Here is a 24,343-nt window from a genome sequence, read left to right on the forward strand (position 1 = left end):
TTCATTTAGCTGCACCATTTCCTTCTCCTCGAGCAGCTCTGTGCTCTACACCTCTTTATATGGTTATAAATGAGCTTTGCCGGAGCTGTGGAGTGCAGCAGGAACCGTTCTTGCTAGCAGTAAATTTGCTTTATGGTCATTTTCTGTCACTGGCTGCTGTATGTTGGTGCTGTGGTGAAAAGATGTGGTCGGTGCATACTAAAGCAGGCTGTTCACCAAGGGCCCGCAGGAGATCAGCTTCCCCCTTCAACACAGCCCTCTTTCCTCCAGTGTTGACCCAGCAGCTTTAGGGTCAGTTTCCTGTTAGCTCTGGTACCTAACCCCCCTCCTCCCAGCGCTCACCTCTCATGCCTAATGAGAGAGCTGGAATGGAGACTCTGCTGCATCACTGCAGGTAGGTCCGCTCTCATTAGCATTTAAATAATGCCGGGAGGAGGAAGGGCTGCAAACATTGTTTGTGTGGCATAATTTAACATTAGATTCTGACTCTTGTTGGATTGTAAAGTCAGTGGTTATGGTGGTTTGATTAAATTATTCATTTGAACAGAGGGACAGTGTGGTAACCATGATACTGTGAGGCTGCTCTGGGATCTGTCAGACACATAATGACATTTCCTGTAATACCATGAATGAGTGAATGTCATTGCCTGCGCTGAGTCAGACCTGGACGTAAGACAGAAAATGAGATACTTAGTATTAATAATTTCTGCCCTTAATGCATTTATAATGAGGTGTCATTTTTGTTTTCCTGCGTATAAATTTAACACCAGACTCATTAGCTGAAATAGTAGTTTACTGAATAATACAGTTGTGTTTAGTTCACAGTAACAATCCACTTGGAACAAACCATCATGGTGTATTTGCAAAATAAAATACAGGCAGGTTTTTTTTTTTTTTCAAAATAAAAGCCCTTATTCAGGGAATATATCAAGTTCACAAGCAACATCTGATGTTTACTCTAGTTTTGTTGGTGTATGAATATCGGTTGTGTACTATAGTGTTACATCTAAAGGCAGGAAGAATCTTTACTGCACACATAAATATGCCATGGCTCTTCCTCTAAAAGAAAGGCAGACACTACAGTAGCTGGACCGGAATATAACGTAAACAGCTCCAGAGGCAGGGTGGCCTGCTGAGGCTATCTGAGAGATCCCAGATCTGATCTCCATTACACTCACTGGCCTTCTCTGTTTAAGAGAAAGACACCAAACACTACTCTCTCTACAGGAAATGGCTTTACAACATGTCCGTGTACAGTTTGTGTGTCAAACAGATATGTAAAGAAAATTGTGTGATTTGAGTGCTTTGAAATTCAATCTTTCTTTTTTTTTTTTACCTTTTTAAAAACAAATTTGGCATCTAAAACATATCCTGACACCTGTGAGCCGAATATAGTGGCACCAAAATCTCAAGAAAATGTAAACTTTATCAAAAGGGACCATCTCACATAATTGTTACTTCTATTGTCTCAGTCATGGACACTGAGAGGTGAGAACCAGAGGGACATAGGTTGACATTTTACAAGCTTTACAAGACAGCCAAAACTAAAAACGACCATACTTTGTCCGGAATACATTTATCTAATTTAATCTTTAATATCAAAACTTAATAATGTGGATGACAATATACTTAATGAACAATATTTTGACATTTTGAGGGACCGTAATGTGCTTGAGGACCGTCTTTATCATATGATACTCAAGAAAAAACGCAGGTGCTCTCGAAGAAAAGGGTCGGCACATGGGAAGACAAAAATGAACTTCAGGCACTCGTGTGGAGCATGATGCAACAGATGCATTTGAATTAAGTTAAAAAGCCTTTATATCAAAACATGGCTGCTTACATTAAAACACCAATTGGTTTTGACTCTATGGTCTTTGTCAGGGTGCAGAAATTAAAAAAGAAAATTATATATTCCCTCATTTTTGATATAATTTTTGACATATTCCATTTATTTTGAAAAAAAAAGCCTCTTTTTCTGAGTGCCTGAAGTTCATTATTTCTTCCTATTTTGTCATTTATTTAAAAAAAAGTGAGTAAGTGCATTTATGTCCTTTTTGGCCCCACATATTTCAGTGTGTTCAGTGTTAAGCCTTTTGGTTTTTTATTAACAGCTCCTTTTGGCAGTAGAAAGAGCTCATCAAGAGCTTTCATTTAATATATGTATAACTAATTTCTGCCCAAAATGTCACTTACACTTCTCTGGTTCTCACCCCTTATTGTGAACAGGTAAATATTACTCTTAGGACTTTAGGTATGGCTACAGTACATCAAGTGTAAGGTCATTTTAAATATGCAAATTACATCAGAACCAAACAATTAAATTGACTGGCCATAGCACCAAACAAAAGCACATTGTTTTGTATAAAGGGACCAAAGCAACATTTAAATTACTATTCATTTTTGCTCTGTACAGGCTGCGTTTTACTGTGGCATGTGCACCAGCGTGTAATAAACTTGTGTCGGTATGACCTATAACGTTAATGTCACTGCTACATCGCGACCATGGTGATATTATTGAATTATCTCAATAAAATACAAAATGTTGATAAAAGCAATATCAAAACACCTTACATTCAGGTACTGTAGATTACACTACAACAAGCTTTTGCATAAAAATGTGTGACCCTGACTGAGGTCCTGTACAGTATCTCAAAATATAAAAGCTTCTTTTCACATTTCACAAGAGGATGCAGGTCATGCAAGAGATTGCTTGTTATCTACATAAAAAAAAAAAAAAATCAAGTCAGATCATGCTTCAAAGTCCCTCGCCCTCCCTTTATCGTTAGTAGTATAATCTCTCCCCGGCGCTGTTGAAGTTGGTGGCACTCAGAGAATACAAAAAGATTAAAAGTGGCAGAATTCCCTCTGCTCTTTACAGCGGGAAATGTACTAAAAAGCTGAAAGAGGCTGCACCCTGTGGCCACTTTTCTCCCTGACAATCAAGAGAGTGAATATGTGATGCTCACTTGTGTTGGTACAGGATGTTGCCCCCCCACCCCCCACCTTCAGGCATTAGTAGTGGATCCCAGTCTGTGTGGAGTCTAGGGATTCAGAATGACACTGGTGCCGTCCTCTTTTTCTCTGCGCTGGAAGGTGGCGTGAGCCTGCTCCAGATCGTCTATCACCACCAGCAGTCGAGCAGCGATGCTCTGACCTGGCTTCATCTGCTGAACGTTGCATTCTGCTCCATCTACGAGGCAGAAAAGGTACAGTGCTTTCAAACCAAAATAGATAACCAAGGTGATAACATAAGGCCAAACACATAAATAAAAATCCTTCCACCGTGGCAGAAAATGTAGTTTAGATGCAGCTGCAGCCTCACCAGGGTGAGAGTTGATATTTGCCTGATTGCTGGACGTCTGATCAGCGTCTGGCGTCTCCAAATATTTTTTCCTGCAGTATCAGTCAGAAACATTAATCATATAAAGGGCGTTAGTTTCATTTCAACATTGGGGAGGACATATATTAAGCAGGGGGTTTGGGGGTCCTCCTCCAGGATATTCGCATACATTCTGACACCTTATTTCTTGCATCCTGGTGAATTTTTATGCACTGATTTATGATGGAAATATCTTTTTTATCTTATTTCTTTTCAAAATAAAAGTCCTTTGCCTTTGCTGTACTTTGATGTTGTTACTGGGGGGGGGGGCAAAATCACATGTTACTGAGGGGATATGCTCCCTGCCAGCTTCCCTCTCAAAAAATCTACATCTATAAATCATATGATCACAGATTATTCTGTAGAAGCTGCTTTGTATTTTCACAGTTAAACTGATTGTTCTGTACTGTCAAGAAGCAGCAGAGCAGTGACTTCCTGTGTTGCAACATTGACCTCTAGTGTACAGTAAATGAACAGCATCCAAGCCGAGGACGTTTACAGAGTGTTTTCTTCACCAACCTGAGTTTTTCTTTGCCCTGGAGCAGCTGCTTGAATATGGTCTGCGACTCTACGTCAGGATCCAACGGGTCACTCCAGTCACCCAGAGTCACAGCTGAGTGGGTTCTACTGCAGCCTGTAACTGAGAACCAGTCTCTTATTGAGCCGTGTTGCTCTACATGTGAACCTCACACAGGTAAACTTGACATATCTGTCAACTTGACAATTTGATGAAGGTTTCATAGTACAGTTTTTGTACAAATAGCAGTGTGGTGGCAATTATCACCCAGGGAACACACATCACATGAACGATAGCTGATGAAACAATTCTGTTGTTCAGGACCGTTAAAAACCACACAAGAAATCTAATCAGATGTAGCCCTCAGACAGTGACTAAATGTAATTGGTCAGAGAAAATCACATTATGATTCTCAGAGCTCGGTCTCCACTGACGCAACAAAAACATGGCAGCTACAAATTGAGGGTTTAGTCATTAAATATGGATCGCCAGGAGCTCAGTCGCTCTTTGAAGCCAGCTACAAGTTAGTCGACAAGGAGTGAAGTAATGCATGTTGATGGACAACACTGCTTATGCGCTGAGATGCTGATGATCCTGCTCGGGGCGTCTTGGGTGTAATTCAACCCATTTGTAACTGTAAATCTGGGCTGCATTTCTTATATGAGCAGTGCAATAAAAATAGGTTAGGTTATAGGATGGTTAAACTACATCCTGAGCCCTTATAGAAAGATTTTAAAGTCTGCTCAGCTATCATATAATAATAATGATAATGATGATAATAATAAAAGCATGGATTACCAGCCCGGTCGGCCTGCAGGCAGCAGGTCCATTTGCCACTGCGATGAGCCCCTGGGTGGAAAGAGGGCAGCATGCGCTCATTGTAGATGCTGACTTTCCTGATCGCTGACAGCCACTGGTTCAGCTCATTCACATTCTAGATAGACACAAAGAACCATTAACTTGGTGGTCTATTAAAGCCATACTGAAATCAAAGCAGGAAAAATCTTGCTATTCAAAATTATTTAACTAAAAATCCCTCAATAATTAAAGTACATTTTAATTAAATTATATGTTTTGTGTTTTACAATATGTCAGCCTCAATCTTCTGAAACTATCAATTAAATTAAAAATGTCATCTTGTTGTATTTGATCTCAACTTTTCATCATGAAACAACCAAATATCAACTGGAAAAGTAAGATAATTGTACGCTGCAAACTGAAAAAGGTAAAGAACTTTGTTGGTGACTGTCAAGTGTCAGTACCAATGCACCTTGCACTGGATGTACATGGTGTGCAGCTGTCCGTCGTTGTCCTGGGTGATGACCTGCATTACATTCTGCTGCTGAAAGGCATTTTCGTCCACCCTCTCCACGGCACACACGCACTGAATAGGGATTGAGGAGCGCACCTGCAACAATCCAGCCACAAACCACCGCATCAATTAACACAAGTATGCAGGCTAGTAAAGATGGAACCTGCTTTTGCCTCAGGTGGTGTGGACTACTGTAAGGCGTAAATGAAATAAAAGTGATATTTGATCACAGAGCTAATTAATGAAGTGGTGTCTAATACTGAGATATTTTGCACACATTACCCTAAGAGGAACTGTGTGAGACAAGGAGGAAGTGAAGATGAGATCAGCATCGCAGGAAAGGCCACTTTAAAGTGTAAATCAGCCACTTCCAATGGGAGCTCGCTTCTCTGAGACTGGAGTGCTCCAACATTGAGGAAAGGGGCCAGGACATTGTCTGCAATCTGATTTGCAATGTTAGCATGAATATCCACAGCCTTCAATTACCCCTCGCCTTTATTCCAGTCACACAAAGCCGGGACTGGCTCAAAGAGAGAGCTTTTTACTGGGCTGGAGAGAGCCTGCTCCCCTCTCCGTCTCCTTCTCTCTCTCTCTGTCTCTGGCTGGTGAATGAGAGGAGATCATTATCACAAGGTTAGGCACCACATGGTAATAACACTAATGATGTTGTCACAAGGAGATCAACACAAATACAATGCATTGAGCAGGGGATGACTGAAATGCTTCCTCTTTTCATGAGCCAAGTCGATAAACGTCCTTCAAAGAGCAGACACGGTGACTAATACATCGTCAGAGAGCATATCAGCTCCTAATAATGGATGAGTCACTTTCACATGACTTTGATTCAAAGTTTACTCAACTATTTTTGGCTTGTTTATAGGACAAGGAGAATAAATAGGCATTTATCTGGCAGACATTGTGTTTTGATCCAGATGTCACAGTAAAAGACAGATTTAAGAGCACCACTTAGCTACCCAGCCAAATGATAAAAACTTGAAACAAAGGCTGGTTGCCAAAAGTAAAGTAGATAAACATAAGGAAATATAAACAATATAAAGCTATAAGCCACTGGTTCAGTACCAACCTGCCAATCAGGCGTCTTGGCGTAGGACAGCGTCTCACTCGTCAACCAAAAGTAGCGTTTTTTAAAGGCAAAGCGGGATAGCAGTTGGGGTCCTTCTGCCTTGTGTTTTTGGAGGTATCCCTCTTTCACTGTGACTGAGGGCATGAATATAGCCCTCTGTGGCACCTCGGACACTGCAGGATGAAGATGAAAGAGTTTTTTAAACAACACGTGATGGTAAAGCTGGGCAATATAGCAATATTATATTGATAATGTGATACTAGAATAGATAGCATCTTAGATTTCTGATATCCTAATACTGTAACTGTTGTTTTTTCCTGTTTTTAAAGGTTGAGTGTGTAGGATTAAGGGGAATATATTGGCTGAAATGGAATATAATATAATAATTATGTTTTCTTTAATTAAACTAGTTTATGTCTACATGGGGAGCGGGTCCTTGTACAAGGAGTCTGCCATGTTGCACTGCCATATTCTTACACTAACCCAGAACTGACAAACCAAACATTGGCTCTAGATAGGGCCATTCGCGTTTTTGCGTCAGCCACTGTAGTTAGCAGCCCTTCCACAAAGATCCAAGCAGCAGATTTTTAACGTGAAACTGTTTCGTTTAGTGTTTTTATTGGTTTAAATCACAGTGTCCATTTGTTGAGGAGTGAAAGAGACCTTTGTGGATAATTTGGTGAAGACACATTAGAAAGAGCTAGGCTAGCGGCCCCCTGGTGGCTGGCTGCAGTATAGGTCATAAACCCCGCCCCCTCCCTCTTAGCTGAAGGGACATGAAGCAAACTAAATAATCAAAGCATTTTTCTAGGTATTTAATGCTGTAAAAAGGCGGTTTGACATCATGTTTCACAGCTATGTGTGCCAATGTGCTGCTTGTGATTGGTTGGACAGGTGTATGGGCAGGTACTCAAGACCATGGAGATGGCTACTGGGCAGACTCTGGCTCCAAATGATGTCTCCAGGCCAAGATGGCAGTGGCTGTATCTGGGATGTTTTGGCGTCATGTTTGTACAGTGAGAGAAGGTGGAGATGCATTGTCCATCTTTATATAAGGTCTATGGTTAAGTTTTAGTTGTTTGCCATAAGCAACCCTCACCGACAGATGCCACTAAATCCTACTTACTGCTCCTTTAAAGGCTGCATTACAGTAAAGTGATGAAATTTTCTGAACTTTCCAGACTGTTCTTGTCATTCTGTTGTTTGCCTTTACCCACTAAGTCATTATATCCACATTAGTGTTATTCATTAAAAATCTCATTGTGTATATATCTTGGGAAAGCAATAGTCAACCCTTCAATATCACTGGAATATCACTATCGAGGTATTTGGTAAAAAAAAACAATACTGCTATATTTGATTTTCTCCATATCGTCCTCTCTATGTTATGGCATGTTTACGCATGTAGACACAAGGTGGTGCTGCGACAGTAAACACTGTTTCATTGTTAAACTGCACTACCAAGTCTTCATTTTCAGCACTTTGTTATTGATGGCAACTCAGCCTCCTTCATCGCCACGTGAAGGACAGCTTCAAAGAGGCATAACAAGCGTCCACTTCTGTCCAACAAATCCACCTGAAGAGCATTAAATGTCAAACTGGCCTTTAAGAGAAAGGAGTGGGTGTGACGTGCAGGAGGCGGCTGAAACACGATATATCAGAGGGGGAAGAAGTTTCACAACAACAGCCTCACTGACACATGACGGTAAGAAAGCAGCCCAGCATGTTGGGTAACCAGTGTGGCGTGTACAAACGCCTGCGGCTTCTCACTCCAGCTCCCCGCCAGCTCGTTAACCATGTCATCTCTTTTCTAAGCTTGCAGCTAGTGATGAATATTTCACCGCTACTGTATCGTTTTGCTTAGTTGTAATGTCAGCTGGGAGCTTTTACGCTAGCAGCTGGCCTGTGGCTGATTAGCTAAACAGCATGACATGCTTCCCTTTTAGGTGTAGTGGTGTGTTTACTATTGCCAGCCTTACCGATGTCGTGATCTATGTCAATCAACTTGTCCAGGAAGTCTTTAACGGAGGCCACACTGCGCAGGATGATGGGATGAAGAGGCTCCATCCACTGCTCCTTTCCGTGACCCAGCTGAAGGCCCAAGTTCCCGACACTTTGCAGTGCCTGCCGACCACAAAGACACAATGTTCAGTCAACACTCACATCTTCAGCACATCAAATCCCCCAGTAACTGACAGAACTCAGTGTGAGTGACTGCATATCTCAAAGTCTGAGATCAAAAGGGTCCCTGAGGCCAAGCATGCTGTGAGGCCCTTTGTCCAGCCCACACCTGGCTTAGGGCGAGGAGGAAGTCCCTCTCTAGACCCCTCTCTGATGCTCGGCTTTGAACCGCAGTCTGGTTGCAGCACACACAGAGGTAAAAATAGCCTGTTCCCTTTCTCTGTAGAGGACCCATGGCAACAGCACTTCAGCACCATGGACAGCAACTACAGAACCCACACGTCGAAGAACAACGAGGTTTCACTTCTTCGTCTTCTTCTTCCAACATGTGACTATGACACTCTAGTTTAATGATATGGAGGGTGTTTATGTTGGCAACAGTCAGGGGTCATTCAAAAGCAGAGTGAGCTATAACCTTCTTAACACCTTTCTTGCCAGTCACAACATTTTTTTGTTTGTTTGTTTGTTTGTTTGTTTTTGTGGTGGCATCATTCTTTTTAGATTTGATCTATTTCCACATTGAACTGGATGACTGAGCGGGACATAATGTGAGAGGGTATTGATTAAAGTTTATGGCACACACTGGCACTGACAACAAATCCACACTTGGTGTTGCTGGTAAAGTAATCCACAGTGAGACATGCTGTGTCTTGAGTTTACTTAAATTTTTCATTGACAAAAAATGACTCCTAACCTCTGGAATGCCACAGCAGTGTTAAAAGGAAACAAGATATTTTTAGAATAATATTTGAGGGTATTATTGATTGTACATATGTTTATATGTTACCTATTAAATCTCCAGGCAGTACAGTTTTTATATTGACGTAAAACTAAAAGCTACTTTGCACAGATATTGCTGAATTAACTGCATTATGTAATAACTTCACTAGGTGACAAAAGAGAAACAGCTCAGTGCTGTTATTGTTGTTACACAGCATGTGGCCTCCCATCCTGTGCATTTACCTCTTTGCTGTTTTATCTGAGCTTGAGTGTGATGTCGGGATTCTGGAAAAGTTATTTTTGGAAGTGTCTGTGTGTCTGTCCGTGTTGCGAAATGTACCTTGGCCAGCAGTAGCAGCGTTCTGCTTGTACGCGTATCGGCGTGCTGATCTCTCAGCTGGAACAGTTTAGGTGTAAGGATGGCAGGAGCAAAGAAACGCAGGAAAAAGAATCCACTGATGGCCAAATACTTCACATCCTGTAAAAATGAAGTCAACAGATGTGGCTGATTATATAATATGAAATGGCAATGTAAAAATGCTCGAATCTCAAATACACAAGCCCTGCTGATAATTTAAAATGCCTCGAAAAGGTGTTTACAGCTGCTTTTCTTTTGTGTGTTTTGCTCCAGACTGACCTCATTCTCAGGTTCAGCAAATTGCTCCTCCACTCTCTTATGTAGCTGTTTGAAGGCCACTCTCATGACAGGAGGACACTGGTCGACTGAGCCCACGATTGATTCAATGATGCTGGTTAAGTAGCTCTGCAGCATCTCCACGCTGCTGTCCCGCACCTCTGCCTCTGACACGGCACCCTTAAATGAAATCCGTCTTCGGAGAGAAGGACAGATATCGTAAATGTATGAATCTCCCTCTGTCAGAAAGGTTAGAGTGCCTCTTAAAGTATAACTGATAACCTCTCTGTTTGTGGATATGTCATTACATGTGAGAGTGTGTTATGAGATTGAGTGTGGAATTGAAGATGTCCAGAGAGATGAAGACGAGAAATGGAGACAACAAACAAGGTGATGGCAGGCAAATCTACTGCAGACTCAGAGCACATTAGATCCTCAATCTCCCTCCATGTCAGAGATAGACATCTCAGGGGGCTCATAGCAGTTGCCAAGCAACAGCCTTCCCCCTTTTTACATTCCTTTTTTTCCCATTTTCTCACATTGATGTCTTCCTCTCAGGGGTGAAGTGTAAAGAAAGTGGGCAGTCTCATGTGACAGCTTTTCCATTTGACCATTTTAATACAAAGTTTGTGAACTACACACACGGACCTACAACCCCCACTCGTCATCTGTGGCTTAAGACGAGCGCCTGTGAGGCAGATCTGGACTATTTTTAGGTTACATTAAGATTCATCAGGAATTGTTTTAGGTCTGTTTTACCTTGTGCGATTCAGGTCGATCTTACACGGGTCCAGCTCGATGTACTTCTTCTCATCAAAGATGCGGTTGATGATGGGCTTCAGCACCTCGTGCAAATACAGCATGCCAACAGCCTGACAGCAAAACAATACCATATGCTGAAGACATCTCATTTGCATCTATGCGACATGGATTCTTTTATAAATGTGTAAACAAGGCACGGCATGATGCAGCAAGGGGAGCATGAGACGCGTAACTAACTCAGTGTGCATTTAATAAAGAAAGGGAATGTTCAGAAAATGGCAAAGATGGCCAAAAGATTAGAAATAATTATCAGTCAAAGCATGTAAAGACAAAAGAGCAGAGAAAGTTTCACTCACCACCCACAATTTCTTACAAAACGAAACAACAGACACTTCAACGCACCTTCATGAACTGTTCCATGGCCTTGGAGGAAAGTGAGTTGGACCGAAATAATGTGTTTGGATCAGCTATGAGAGCAAAGAAAAAAAAAGATTAATTGGGTTTGTACTAAATAATAACATAGTTTATCACAGCATCCCCATATAGTTTTAAATTAAATTAAATTAAAGTAAAAATATACACTGGTGCTGACTATGAACCACAATGCCCCCGGTTTGCAGCATGTCATTCTCACGTCTCATTTCCTATCATGTCTCTACTCTCTGTATAATAAAGGCACCCACAATGCCCCAAAAAAAGACACTAAGTTTGATGTATATCTGAGGGCAGAAATAGCTCCCAGTGAATGTAATGAAGCAACATTTAAGCTCTTGCAAAAACCCTCATCAGGCACATAATCATGCTTGATAAAAATCTCTGGCATTGCTTCATTAAATTCACTGAGAGCTATTAATACAGTGTGTGGATCCTTTGTCTATTTTTTGCCTTCAGTTCAGGCATTTGGTCTGGTGTGCTGAGGCTTTCAATTCTGTTTGATCTGTGTTTGAATGCCAAGAATTCATCTGCTATAGAAACACAGTGCTCTGTCGCAAATAAAGGCGGACTGTCCTTGCTGTAATATCACTTAAATCCTTCAAGGTGGCAATGCTGAAATATCCACAGCGACAGGACTGGGTTGCCAGGTGAAATATTTTGGTTTTAAAAATCAGGGCGTGTGAAGAGATGCAGAGTTATGATTGCAGCCCAGTGGGGGTACAGTATTTTTTCCCCCCTTGTCTTTACCCCTGTGCCCAACTTTAATGTCTGGCTGCTTGCGGCATCTATTCCTGATCAAGCAGTTACCGTTTGGATCATGTGGAGTTGCTATGGAAACATAGGCACTATGCTTATTATCTCAAACTACACCAACAGAACCCACAGACCAGAGCACAACTCTGAAGTGAATTAGCAATGGGGATGTGGTGCGGAGGCAAAAACATGACTAATACAGACCACAGAGAAGCCATGAAAAGACCGTTGGGTGAGTAAATAATTGGCATCAGGGAAGTAAATATAGTGCTGGTAGACTTGAACTGCCCACACACAGAACATGAACGTTCAGAGACCTTGATGTCAGTTCAGAGTTTAAATAGAAGCAGCTCTCAGAAGGTCTCTGGAGACAAATGGACAGGTCCAAACTCTGACTAATATAAATACTGACTAATAGGGATAAACTTAGGTCTTACGCACACTGTGTGTTATGTAATCACAGTTTTTACATGTGGAATGTTTTGAGCTACAACAACATTTTAAACGGTTATTCCTTTAATCTTACTGGTGTTGTTGACCTCCCGAGTGTTGAGATAGTCCAGGAAAGGCACCACCAGGCCCTGGCCCAGGTAGATCTTCACCAGAGTCATTGCCACATCCTGCCGGCTCTCGACCGTGTTCACCTCCTCCAGCATGGTGAGTGCAGTGCTCTCCTCCACCTGGTGAAAAGACAACTCTGACTCAGTCATGACCAGGTGGCAACCTACAAACTGCAGTTCCACAAACGGCCACTTGAAGCTGGCTCCAAAAGTGAGTCAATCCCCATAGACCTCCATGTTAACATACCCAACATACAACAGATATAAACATGTTTACAGCCTGGTACAAAAAAAACAGTTTTGGTCTCTTTAGTTAATTTCAACATTCATGACAACTGTAAAGGGGGTGAATGTTTTTTATAACTCACCTGTTTACATTTTATTACGGCTTAAAGTCACGTATAATTAAGGGACAGACGCTTTGAGTGACAGGCTGTCTGCAAAGCGTAGCTACAGTTTATGAGTCAATCCACCTCCTACTCATCTACAACTCCACCTTCTCGTCCAAATATCCAAATATCACTCCTGACTCCAAACAAAACAAGATGGCAGTGGCCAAAATGCTGAACTTGATTCTTCAAAACAGCAGGTCACAAACAAATTAGTGACATCATGATAGCTACGTCGATTCTTTTATACAGACTATGGTCATGACACGCTGCTGACACGGGCAAATAGTTTTTCTATCGTTTATCGTCGTAAGAAAACTGGTGATGCTGACCTCTGTAGGGGAGATGACTGACTCCACCAGAAGGTGAATGAGGGGCTGATAGTACACAGATGGCAAGATCCGATCCTCCACCAGACGCACCTTCAGACGCAGCGCTCCCAGCTTGCCTCTGGCAACAGAGGAAAATACCACAGAGTGAAAAAAAAGAGGGGATTTTCTGCACACCTTAATCTTATCGTGAGGTAAGCTCGCTTCTTTAAAACATATCCTGGAAAAGAACAAAAAAAGGTCTATGACAGCACCCAGAATATTTATGTGGAAAAGATGAATATTTCAAACAAACATGAGCTCCTGGATTACTTTGTTTTTCAGTTAGTGAGGACAAGCAAGGACATCTGATTTTCTGTGGCTTTGTTTCTTGTTTCTTCTTTTTTGTACTGAACTTTGTATGTAGGAAGAGTAGAAAATGGTTAGACTGTTTTAATATAATTGCATGCTATTCCTTTTTTTTTAAAGATATACTATGCTATTTTACTTAAAAAACTGTATAGACTCATACAGAAGTAATCCCTCTAAGTCATTACTTATGGCCCAGCAGAAGTGTGTGACGTGTGTGCCCTCTGCCTGTATCTTCTTATTTCCTTCTTAATTCTGTGCTTAGGACACTTAGGGGCGTGTAACACCACAGCACGCAGGTGAGGACAGGGCTTTATAACAAGGTAGCAACCAGCTGTCACACATCGTAAGCAGCAGGTATCCAAGAGGCACAGCGCAGAACATATAGTGAAAAGAAACACCCACAAGAGTGAATCTAGGGTTGGGTTTGGCTTTTACTTTCACTTTTGCTGGCGAGTGTGTTTAAAAACACAACTATATACAATTTATATATAAAAAAGATAAGACATTCCCAACACTACATTAAGCAAGTTCACATAAAAAGACATAATTCAAAAAACTGCACCCACAAACAAGCTGGGGAGCCAGTGGCCCCACTGTCTCGATGAAAACCTGGCTGGGCTCAGCTCAGGGTTGGCCAAGGTCTGGATAATACCATTTTCTGATACAGAGAGCCTGCACATACATCGATATATAAGATTTCGTATAGGCACACCAACATTTCTAAACATCTGGCTGGCACTACACCATTGTGGAACAATAATTGGGAGTCATTATGGTCAGGAAAACTGTCAGAGGGATAGTTTTAACAGACAGTCCCAGAGGAGTATCTTGCCATTAGATATTTTTTTACAGTGGCAAAAACAGATCCCAAACCAGCTTCTACTCAGCAAGGTGCTGCCCCCTTCAAAAAAAAAAAAAAAAACTAACTGTGCATCATTTCCTAATGAACCTCTTTGACACTATCACACAGCTTTCTCTGTTCTAAAATTATCTCTAAGAACAGATGCTATCAGAGACCTGTAAAAGTTCATTTAAATGCATTACAGAAAGCACGACGGGGAACAAACACTTTCCTTGAGAGCATTTTAAAACACTAATGGCTGCTGGATTTGAGTCTTAAAAGTTTCCAAGAGCACAATGCTTGTCTTTGTTACACAAACACACAAAGTTACCACATTGGACAAACAAGCACACCCATAATACTCACCCGGCATCAACCTCATTGTTTCCCAAGGGAAGCAAACGAAACCAACCCTCTAACGGAGGTGTCTTGTGCAAACAAGCAAAAGGGATTTCCACCTGTGGAAAGAAAGAACAAACAAGGATACGGTATCAGACAGGAATAATAACACATTACGGACTGATATGGTGGGAAATGCAGAACTTCCAGGCGAGGCATAATTTGTAGTGATCATAACATGAGCATGAAATCAAATCTGAATCTGTTATTATAATGATGGCATCCTCACCTTTCCCAGAAAATCATTCTTGCCCACCATGTCCCAGTCCCAGACCTCCACAGTGACAGACCCCTCCTCACTCAGCTCCTCTGGATCCAACTCCAGCTCCAGGGTCTCTCCCCAGTGAGGGAAACGGGTCTTCTTGATAATCTAAAACCCAGCAGGGTGGGGTGTTAGGAAATCATAAAACCTTACAGGTGGACAGTAATGTGAAATAAAATGACAGACAATCAAACCACCATCAAGTAGAACATGTAGTTCTAGGTCCACTGAAACCAATGCACAGTGTACACCCACGCACATAGAGCTCACCGAGGTCTCTGCACTGTGATTGTTGAAAATAACTCTTGTAAAAGGATCAGAGGTTCCGGAAATGTCTCTTGGAGCCAAGTCCCTGTGGGTATATCACCAGACCAAAAGACAACAGAACTGATCAGTGCACTTGAAATGCTCAACAAACTCCTATTACCTGTTCTGCAAATCAAATTAGCCAGGAACAACAGCAAAAAATCACTGCTTTCCACTTGACCTTATCCCTTCAAACTTGATTCACATTCATCCGTGCATGTTTGAATAACACAGTGTCAGGCTCTGATTGACATGCTCATTAGTGCCCTGCCTGAGAGGAAGAGATTGTAGCCTGGGACGCACAGATGGGGCAGTAAGTGGTGTGATAGTGGCAGTATGACTCAGGAGGGGAGTGTGGAGGCCTGCGGGGTGATGGTGATAAAATTTCAGCACAGACGCAGCGATGACACTGCCAGGTCTCAGCTACAATATTTTAACTTCTGACTGATGACCAGTTTAATCATCTTTAAACTCAAATACACATGCCCTTAGAGTCTACCTACCCTTCTGGTAACAAGCCTGCTACTCTAATGTTTAGGCTATTGTTGTTGTCCACTACTGTATCTCTAAATGACCTAATTTTCCTCACACTTTCACAGTGGCAGGATTTATATTACCTGGCTTCAATGACTTGACATCGCAGGCTGAGCTTCTCTGTATCTTTCAGTAGCTCCAGACTCAGATGGATCTCTCCCTGGACTTCGTCATCAGGGTCGACCCTCGTCAGATTCAGCCAACAATCTATTCCTGACCATATCACACAGAGAGACATTATTCATTAAAACAACACTCCTGTCAGCTTTATGGCATCACACATTAAGAGAGGATAATGAACACTGAAACTAGGGGAATTTTGAGATATCCTAGAGCGGAAATTAATTTAGAGCTGACACTTTTAGCAGATAAATAGATTAGCTGATAGACAGAAAAAATAATCTGCAAGTACTGTGATAATTGATTAATTTTCCCCAGTTCTAGCTTCTCAGTTGTAATTCTTACTCTTTTTCAATAGCAAATTGAGTATTTTTAGGATTTAGAGTGCTGATGGGTTGTGACACCCCCGGAAATTTTTCTGGTATATAGTATAAGTATACAGGCTAGTTGGACACCATGTCAGTACCAGTACAGTTAATATTTTAAGTTCAAAATAAACCTGTTTTAATGTGGTATACCTCTACGTGTTAGGTGATTAATTTCTTCAAATAGACTGGTTGTCCTTTTCCTTAAAAAGACACATATACAGCTTTAATTTGAAGGAGTACATTGGTTGTATGGTACATGGAATTTACTTGGAAAAAGCCCTCTCAAGTTTAGGGGAGACTCAAAGGACCTATTTTCACTCAGGTATCTTGAGGTGCGAGTTCAAAGGACCCCTTTGAAAATGGCCATGCCAGTTTTTACCTCGCAAAAATTTAGCCTAACTTTGGAGCATTATTTAGCAAATATGTAGCCAATATGCTGATTGGTACGAATGAATGGCAATTGTATCAGGAGGCCATGGCCCCCTCTTGGAGGGGCCACTGTGTATGGGGGAAAACAAGCTAATACATTTGTATTTGATGGTCTAATTAACTGACTTATTGCTAAACATTATGTATTTGAGTAAGTATATAGGCTATAATAATATAGCAAATGTTGGGCAAAAATGTCTGTAAGGCTTGCGAAAACAAGACAGGGTGAAGGTATGCACGGTCAAAGAAAAACTCCAGTATAGTCCTTGACAGTCTGAACAACACGTAACTGATGTGATATTGTTTTGTCAGTCACATTCAGTGTGTTCTGTTTTATCATTTCAGAAACATCACACATAAGAGAGGGTACAATGTCAAGGCCAGGCTGTGAGAATATTCCTGTGAGGGAGTAACTGACTCAGTGTACCACCATGTAGCAATGAATCACACAAGTGAAGGCCACACCAGGTGGCTCTCAAGAGAGACGCATCAGTATGCAGCAAACATACCACAGTAAACACTTTAGGCAATTTAATAAAACTACAACATCATCAGGACATACCATATTTTAAATGCCGTATGTCTGGCCAAGACAGTGCAGAAAGTGCGAGGGTTCATGCTGAGGTAAACAGTGTGACTAATTTCTTGAATGTGAAAGCCTCTGTAAGATAGCCAGACATTAAATGGGTTGGAGCCATTTGAAATGCTTTGGTTGTTATTTCACAGCGCTGCAGGCTGCTGCACAAAGGGATGGTTTGTAATGCACAATGAGAGAGAAAACAAGAGTTTATGCAGACAAGCACCAGGAAAGCCACCATACTAACACATGTATCAGTGAGATTGCTGATTTCATTGCCCTGTGAGTTTACACAACTCAACCCGACCCTCGAATACATGTAAACACGTCAAATTGAACATGTGAGAGAGCACTGACAAACATTCCCAGAGCCTCCGTCTCGTCAATCACTCAGACCTTTGACTCAGTCATGGGAAGCCGTGTGCGTTTAACCTCTGAGCTGTGGTCACGCACCCATCCTGTTACAGATTTGTTCAGTCATACCTTTAGATTGGGATCCAATGGCTTCTTTGGTCAGAGTTATCTTTCCAATAACATCATCATGGCTGTAGAAAAAAAGATAAAAGAAGAGCTTATCAGATAAGAGCTATTGAAAATACTATCAAAGTTGTTTGATCTTGCTAGGGTTAAACAGGGTGAATTTGAAGACAGACTGATTATAGTACTGCTGGTCACGAAAAGAGGAGAAAAAAAAACGACCTTTAATCACTCAATCTGGACGACCATCTGCCTGGTGATGTTTGTTTATTCAAAGCTTGGAGTTTTGTTTTTCCCAAAGCATTTAAACTGTACATGATGTTCATGTTGGCTCATTCAGAAGCCAAGGTAAGCAGTCATGACTCGGAGGACGATAAATCAACTGGCAAACTCTGTAATAATTTTGATACAGCTTTGGATGGCAGCATTACCCAATCGTGTCCTCGTCCATGACAAGAAAGGAGAGTGAATGGAACCCCATCGGGAGGTGCAGCGTGTACTCTTCACCCCAGAAAGGACTGAGGTTCTTCCACACTGTGGCAGTCCTGAAAAGAGAGGTTTTACATGCTTAATAACCACACTCACATGAATGTATGCAACAATAGTGATGGCAGGAGACAGAAACTGTTGTAAATGTGGCAGCTGTATAAACCCTCACTTTGTAAGTGTAACTGAGGGTAGACGGATTATAAATGCTTTTTTGAGTAATATGCAAATATGACTCTGGTCAGCAGAGGAAAGACGAAAAAGCCACTGGTTTGCTTTACCGACTTTTATCTCAATTATGCAGTTTTGTGATATACTGGATAGTTTAACTTGTTTGGGTCCTTAAAATTATTCAAATGAAACAATCTGGGAAATCCTACTTTTTTGGATCTGTTCACAACTTGCATTATTTTAAGGGATCATTATGCTAAAATAGCCAGCGAGGAATCAGTGCTGTGCACCAAGGTAAAATGTCCTGCTTAAAAACTATAGAAGGCTGCAAGTGGGATTCAGTAAGCTTTCTGTATATGTCATTTCATAAGGAATCTTGAAGGAATGCTTCACCCACAAAGTATTATTTGTCTATCACTTACTCGTCACATTACCATGAATTATTGAAGAAAACATTGTTTTCCTCATGTGCTCCCACAGTGAGCATCGTGGTCTGCATTTAGAGCCCGATCTCACTCCGAAATTGTCAAAATCCGGTGCTTGGGCAGTGACTTTTGGCATCAAAAATCAACAGAAAAAAGGTGTCCTTAAACATCGGCATGATACACAGCTAGTTGCCGTTATAATTTGATGGTGCCCGGCGGCGTCAGGGGGAAACGCAGTGGGACAAAGATGAAAGTTAAGGCAGCGAAAGGCCAAATGTGGTGGGCAGCAGGTGTGGTGGATGGGCCCATCAAACAGACTTTTACCTGAGAGAGTGGTGTTTGTGTCCCGTAAGATTCTAAAGCCAAACACTGTTATTTTTCCTTAACCTAACCACATGGTTTTTTTTGCCTAAACCCAACCATGTGTGTTTTTTTGTTGAAGGAAAAAAAAGTCAGTTTGTGGCGTTGTTCTGATGTAGTGCATTTATTTTGAAAGAGACTGTATGTAAACATTAAAATTCCTGTGAAAACGGAAGTGTATCTTGAAAGAAGACAGTGCATGTAACAGGCAGAGCTTGACACGGTGTCGCCGAACGTCAACAACCAATACACCCAGGGTACCTTGCACGTTGTATGTAGAGGTGGAAAGTCCATGACCAAATGTCAATATGTGACGAGGTCAGAGTGAGAATGTGTTGGCATTTAACAGCAGCAAAACTAATCAAAACAACTATTTACCAACTCTCACACAACACTAAGATTGAAGAAAACATTAAGATTTGAAACATTTAAAGTACATCTCTGTGCCCTGAGTGTGCCTGGGCATGCACATTCTTTGGTGAGACAGTTTGTATCGACCTGTTTTAAATGTTTTGGCAGAAATGCATGTATTTGGGAGGTACTGAGCATGTGACGGTAAAAATGAAACTTGGATTATACTGCACAAGTTGTGTGAGAGATTGCTGCTAGTTTTGCTGCTGTTAAATGCAGACCCTAATTACATTACTTCATGAAGAATGTTTGCCTTTTTTTGGATTCTCCATTCACTGAGGAGGCATGTGAGAAAAACAGTGATGTCTTCACCAGTTCAAGGTAACACATGGTTAATTATGTAATTTAGAAATGGTTGTGTTTGCAGCTTAAGTGTTCCTTTTTATTTTATTTAAAAAAATAAAATAAAATTTTAAAGCCAAAAAGGGTTCTCCTATGAAGACAAGCAGGGCTGTGTATCAAACCTACATGCTTTTAATATATCATTTGAAATGTGTCCATATCAAAAATGTCAATTCCTGAAAGGTGGCACTACATGCCTGATCAGATTCATATTACTTTGACAATCAGTTCCTGATTTATTTATTTTATTATTTTGCCAATTTTAGATCATCTGAATAAAAAGATTTTATTTAAAAAACATATTATATCCTATTCCTTAAAGAAATATATTGAAAAAGTCATGTTTTAGTATCAGTACTAATCATATATCATTAGGATTAAAAGATTTAACCTATCGTGTATCGTTACAGCCCTTCTGTTTCTGAAATGTACTGTTCCCATTATTCCCCACCACAATCTACCAGCCACATCATCCATGAACATCACACTCGAGGAGTCAGTTGGCCAGTAACACTACAAGTACCAGATAATTAGTGTGTGTGTGTGTGTGTGTGTGTGTGTGTGTGTGTGTGTGTGTGTGTGAGAGAGTGTGAGTGTGAGTGTGTGTGTCTGCAGTGAATCATTGTGCCGTTTCCCCTAAAGTGCCAGATGGAACAATAGCCTCTAAATTCACCCCATGCCCTTGCACACAACAAACATTTTTTTTCTAAAGAAATCTGGTACTATCAAATAGCACCACTTGGAAATAACATACTGTACTATATCCTAGCTGATGTGTAAAAAAGGCTTCATAAAAACTGAATATTCTGGAGGATGAAATCATCTGTACTTTTGTATTCAAACTGAGAACACCTCTGAACCAGCTCCCAGCATTCTCCTTACACCAGGAGCTCCCTGCAATAATTGATGCACCCTCTCCATGGTTACCTGCGGGTGTTTTAAAGGCCAGACCAGTATCAGGTTCACTGTGTTGGAGGAGCCACGCTGTGGACACCACCACCACCCTGATCATACACGCTCCACCCGGGTTTACATGCGCAAGGTAGCGGGAGCTCAGACAGAAAACTAACCTACTGCAAATATCCCCACTGTGTAGATGACAGATATTCAAATATGAGCAGTGGATGTTTTCCAGCTGCAGCTCTGTATGAAACATGTATTTTAATGCATATAATATACAGATCTTCATTTATAGCCTAATGAGAGAGAACTCACCTGGCCACAACTTCATTGTCAACTTTTACAATGCAGTATGGATCACTGGTTCCGGAGCTTAACAAGACAAGAGAAACAGACAGCATGAGATATATGAGCATAGTCAATTTGCCTGGTGTTAGCCTTAATTTAATTTTCCGTTGTCTTCACTTATAGTGCGGTCAATCCGAGTACACAGACTATCTCACCTCTAATTCCCTCAATTAATTTACAGGAGACAGTGCACCAGAAATTAGCGTTTCAAATGTAGCCGTAACTTTTCTCGTATCTAATTAACCTGACAAGTAGCAATTAAACAATGCTGAGGCTATTCCAAGAGATACGACTTGAAGCACATGCCATTCAGAAATTACTCACACGTCTTTGGCCGGCAGGTTCCTGCCCTCCACAATTCTGAAATAAAGAGATGTGTTTTTGGCCATTGTTGAGTCGAGTGAGCTAATAATCCAATTTATCCTATGTTCCCATACGCGCTCTTATAAATAATGCTCTTCCCCTCCGCAAGTGAGTTTTCTTCATTTCATGGCACCTTCGGCGCGTGACAGCGCACAGCCCACCAGTAGCGCGCGACACAGGCGCGCATGCAGCCCAGTCAGTCCAGCAGCTTGCACACAGTGGGGCCACAGTGTGGGCAGCTGGACTGTGTCCTGGCGTTGTCAATCTTGTGCCAGCTCGTCTTTTAAACGAGACAAAGGGACGAGCCGTCAGAAATATCCATCCTGAAATAAACAATCGAACAAACTGCAGTCACAACAACAGCACTGCATGTTGGTTTCACATCTGACATCGTTCATAATCTGTTAATAATTAACGTTTATGCGTTTTTAGATACGCTGTCGTGCTAATTTATAATACCGGTAAATGTATGGTCATACCTGAGTGTCAGGTCCCCAGGAGCGTCCTGACTGTGATACAAGGCGCCACCTGGTGATTATATTGAGCTACTGCACGCGATATTTCAGACAGGCATCTTGACAGACAGCTACTAGGGGTCCTCTTCGGAGTGGATGTAAGCTAACAGCTACAAAACAATCACTTTCTTCCAGTTAAGTACGTTTTTGTTTATGTTAACCGTGTTTTTTCAGTTACGAACACATTCAGACGCAGTCAACTCTCCGATAGACGACCAACACATCTGGTTTCTGTGAACTTTTAGCTCTGAAATAGTTAAATTAGCCCAATTTAGTACTTTGAGCTAACGTTAGCTTAGTGTTGCCCAGAGCCCCGTTGCTGTGTTTTCTGTTAAGGAGATGGATGGTTATCCCGGAGTCATCGTCGGCGATTCTACAAAACATCAAGAGAGACATTACTACCTGTTATCTGAGCTGCAAACCTTAGTCAAAGATCTACCAAGGTAATGTTACATTGCCTTTAGGGGAGACTTACCTCACAGAATTCAGATGACCACTTATCAGATTGAGCTACAACGTTAGGGTGGTTCAAAAGTAGATATTGACGATTATTGTTTGTTTGTTTTCCTCCATGGTTAGCTCCTTCCAGCAGCGCCTGTCCTACAGCACGCTGGGTGACCTGGCTCTAGCACTCATAGATGGGACTGTCTATGAGATTGTGCAGGGGCTGCTGGATATTCAGCACCTGACAGAGAAGAATCTGTACAACCAGAGACAAAAGCTGCACTGTGAACACCAAGGTTGGTGCTCGGCTCTCTTTTGGAAAAAGATGCAGTGACTAATGGGGCCTATTCCAAAAAGCGAGCCCATGTAACTTAGATAATTGCTGACTAAAAACAGGAAGCCACTCAAATCAAGAACTCCCTCAAATACCAACCCTGCTCCTTGGAACAGGCCCTAAGTGTAAAATTGTAATGCAAATGTTGCTGTCCTGTTTGACCAGTCATTCCTTTTGTGTGTAGCGCTCAAACAAGATCTTGTACGAAAACACAAAGATGCCCTGCAGTCATGCAAGTCTCACAACCTTGCGCTTCTCAAATCCAACCAGCAAGCAGAACTAGAGGTAAGGTGCTGAAATTCCAGTCTCTCCAATCTCTGTTGTTGCAAATGCTTTTTGGTTTGCTGATACTTGTGTGCTGTTTCATTAGGCTCTGGAAATTCGTGTGCGGGAGGAGCAAAGAATGATGGATAAGAAGATTGTAGCAGAAATGGATCAAAAAGTGATAGACCAGCAGAATACCTTGGAGAAAGCGGGAGTCCCTGGATTTTATATCACCACTAATCCTCAGGTTAACATATGCACCTGTCTTCTCACTGGGTAGCATAGAAAACAAATGCAATTTGCAATGCAGACAAATGTCCAGCAGGTGGCAACATATGTCCTAACTAATTGCTCTAAATCTCTTATGTGTCACTTCAGGAGCTGACGATGCAGATGAACCTACTTGAATTGATCCTCAAGCTTCAACAGAAGGAGTCACAATCTGGAGTCCTTTGAGAACGAGGCCTAGTAGTGCCAGAAGAGGGGAAAACAACCACTCAGTGCCCACAGACTGTGTATGCTCACAGTCCAGTAATTGTGAGATGCATCATAAACAGTCAAAGTGTGGCACTTGACATCTGTTGCTATTGGTGTAATATTCACCATTAAAACATGCAGGAGAAGGCCGGTTCTCGAGTTCATAAGTAAGATGTTTCCAGTCCAGGAAGAGAGCCTCTACAGGTCGTGACTACAAAGTTATAAAGCACTTAACTGTCACTCATTGTGAAATTAGGAAGTTGATGTGTCGTGGATCTTTTAGTACTGAGAGCGCAGACTCTGCAAGAAATTAAATAGTAAAGGGTAAAGATGTTGCTTCAGGACACAGAGATGGCTGTAACTGGGATTACTGTCGTGGTCTTCCTGCAGTGAGATGGTCTCTCCGTGAGGGACTCGTGATGCCTTTGCCTGAAGTGTCAGTTCCAGTGTTCAGGCTCTGTTTTTAACACTTTATTGTTAATTTATTTCAACAGTATTGTAATACATTTCCCACTTTTCATATTTTTGCTACTTTGTTGTGAATCGTGTATTTTTCTGTTCAGTTTGTTGTACATGTGTTGGTATCAGGGGTGCACGTTAGATCTTGAGCTAACCCCTTCACAATTACATTGATATTTTTTAAAATGCCAGTGTTGGTTGATGTTTACAGTCCCACATAAATAAACAAATCAGCAACATTGAACCACTGAATTACTGACATGATCAAAACCAGTATGGACAGAAGCATTAAATCTTTGTATGGATTGATTTTTCAATTACA

At 41.5% G+C, this 24,343-nt stretch overlaps 2 protein-coding genes across 3 annotated transcripts; one reads left to right on the forward strand and one right to left on the reverse strand.

Annotated features, from left to right (window-relative positions):
- Positions 1-959: 959 nt before the first annotated feature.
- On the reverse strand, positions 960-22,143 carry LOC126395034 (rasGAP-activating-like protein 1). The gene is made up of 22 exons (XM_050052235.1): positions 22,008-22,143; positions 21,490-21,851; positions 21,133-21,189; positions 18,154-18,267; positions 17,729-17,790; positions 15,835-15,964; positions 15,182-15,263; positions 14,879-15,019; positions 14,617-14,708; positions 13,062-13,179; positions 12,307-12,460; positions 10,995-11,059; positions 10,590-10,702; positions 9,834-10,026; positions 9,537-9,674; positions 8,275-8,419; positions 6,296-6,468; positions 5,170-5,307; positions 4,698-4,833; positions 3,902-4,022; positions 3,326-3,396; positions 960-3,193 (listed from the first exon to the last, which is right to left on the reverse strand). Exons 2-22 carry the CDS (start codon positions 21,552-21,554, stop codon positions 3,045-3,047), a joined length of 2,457 nt encoding a protein of 818 aa, XP_049908192.1. The 5' UTR covers positions 21,555-21,851; positions 22,008-22,143; the 3' UTR covers positions 960-3,044.
- dgcr6 (DiGeorge syndrome critical region gene 6) lies at positions 19,431-24,265 on the forward strand. Of its 2 annotated transcripts, none has more exons than XM_050052241.1 (5): positions 19,431-19,896; positions 22,623-22,783; positions 23,006-23,106; positions 23,192-23,332; positions 23,464-24,265. In XM_050052241.1, the coding sequence occupies exons 1-5, from the start codon at positions 19,814-19,816 to the stop codon at positions 23,539-23,541; spliced, it is 564 nt and encodes a 187-aa protein (XP_049908198.1). In that variant the 5' UTR covers positions 19,431-19,813; the 3' UTR covers positions 23,542-24,265. The 2 variants fall into 2 exon arrangements, with proteins under 2 accessions (XP_049908198.1, XP_049908197.1); XM_050052240.1 differs by lacking the exon at positions 19,431-19,896 and adding an exon at positions 22,353-22,486.
- The last annotated feature ends 78 nt before the right edge of the window (positions 24,266-24,343 follow it).

Source organism: Epinephelus moara, chromosome 8, assembly GCF_006386435.1.
Source record: "Epinephelus moara isolate mb chromosome 8, YSFRI_EMoa_1.0, whole genome shotgun sequence".
In the NCBI taxonomy this organism is placed as follows: domain Eukaryota; kingdom Metazoa; phylum Chordata; class Actinopteri; order Perciformes; family Serranidae; genus Epinephelus; species Epinephelus moara.

Bases quoted from the DNA above. Each gene is read 5' to 3' on its own strand.
- LOC126395034 (XM_050052235.1), bottom strand. From the start codon at position 21,554: ATGGCCAAAAACACATCTCTTTATTTCAGAATTGTGGAGGGCAGGAAC. The intron at 12,461-13,061 runs GTCAGCATCACC...TCTTTTCACCAG, and splicing joins CAGTCATCTCCCCTACAGAG to GTGGAGGAGAGCACTGCACT. The intron at 4,023-4,697 runs GTAATCCATGCT...ACTGGTTCTCAG, and splicing joins CCTGCAGGCCGACCGGGCTG to TTACAGGCTGCAGTAGAACC.
- dgcr6 (XM_050052240.1), top strand. From the start codon at position 22,383: ATGGATGGTTATCCCGGAGTCATCGTCGGCGATTCTACAAAACATCAA. The intron at 22,784-23,005 runs GTTGGTGCTCGG...TTTTGTGTGTAG, and splicing joins GCTGCACTGTGAACACCAAG to CGCTCAAACAAGATCTTGTA. The intron at 23,333-23,463 runs GTTAACATATGC...GTGTCACTTCAG, and splicing joins ATATCACCACTAATCCTCAG to GAGCTGACGATGCAGATGAA.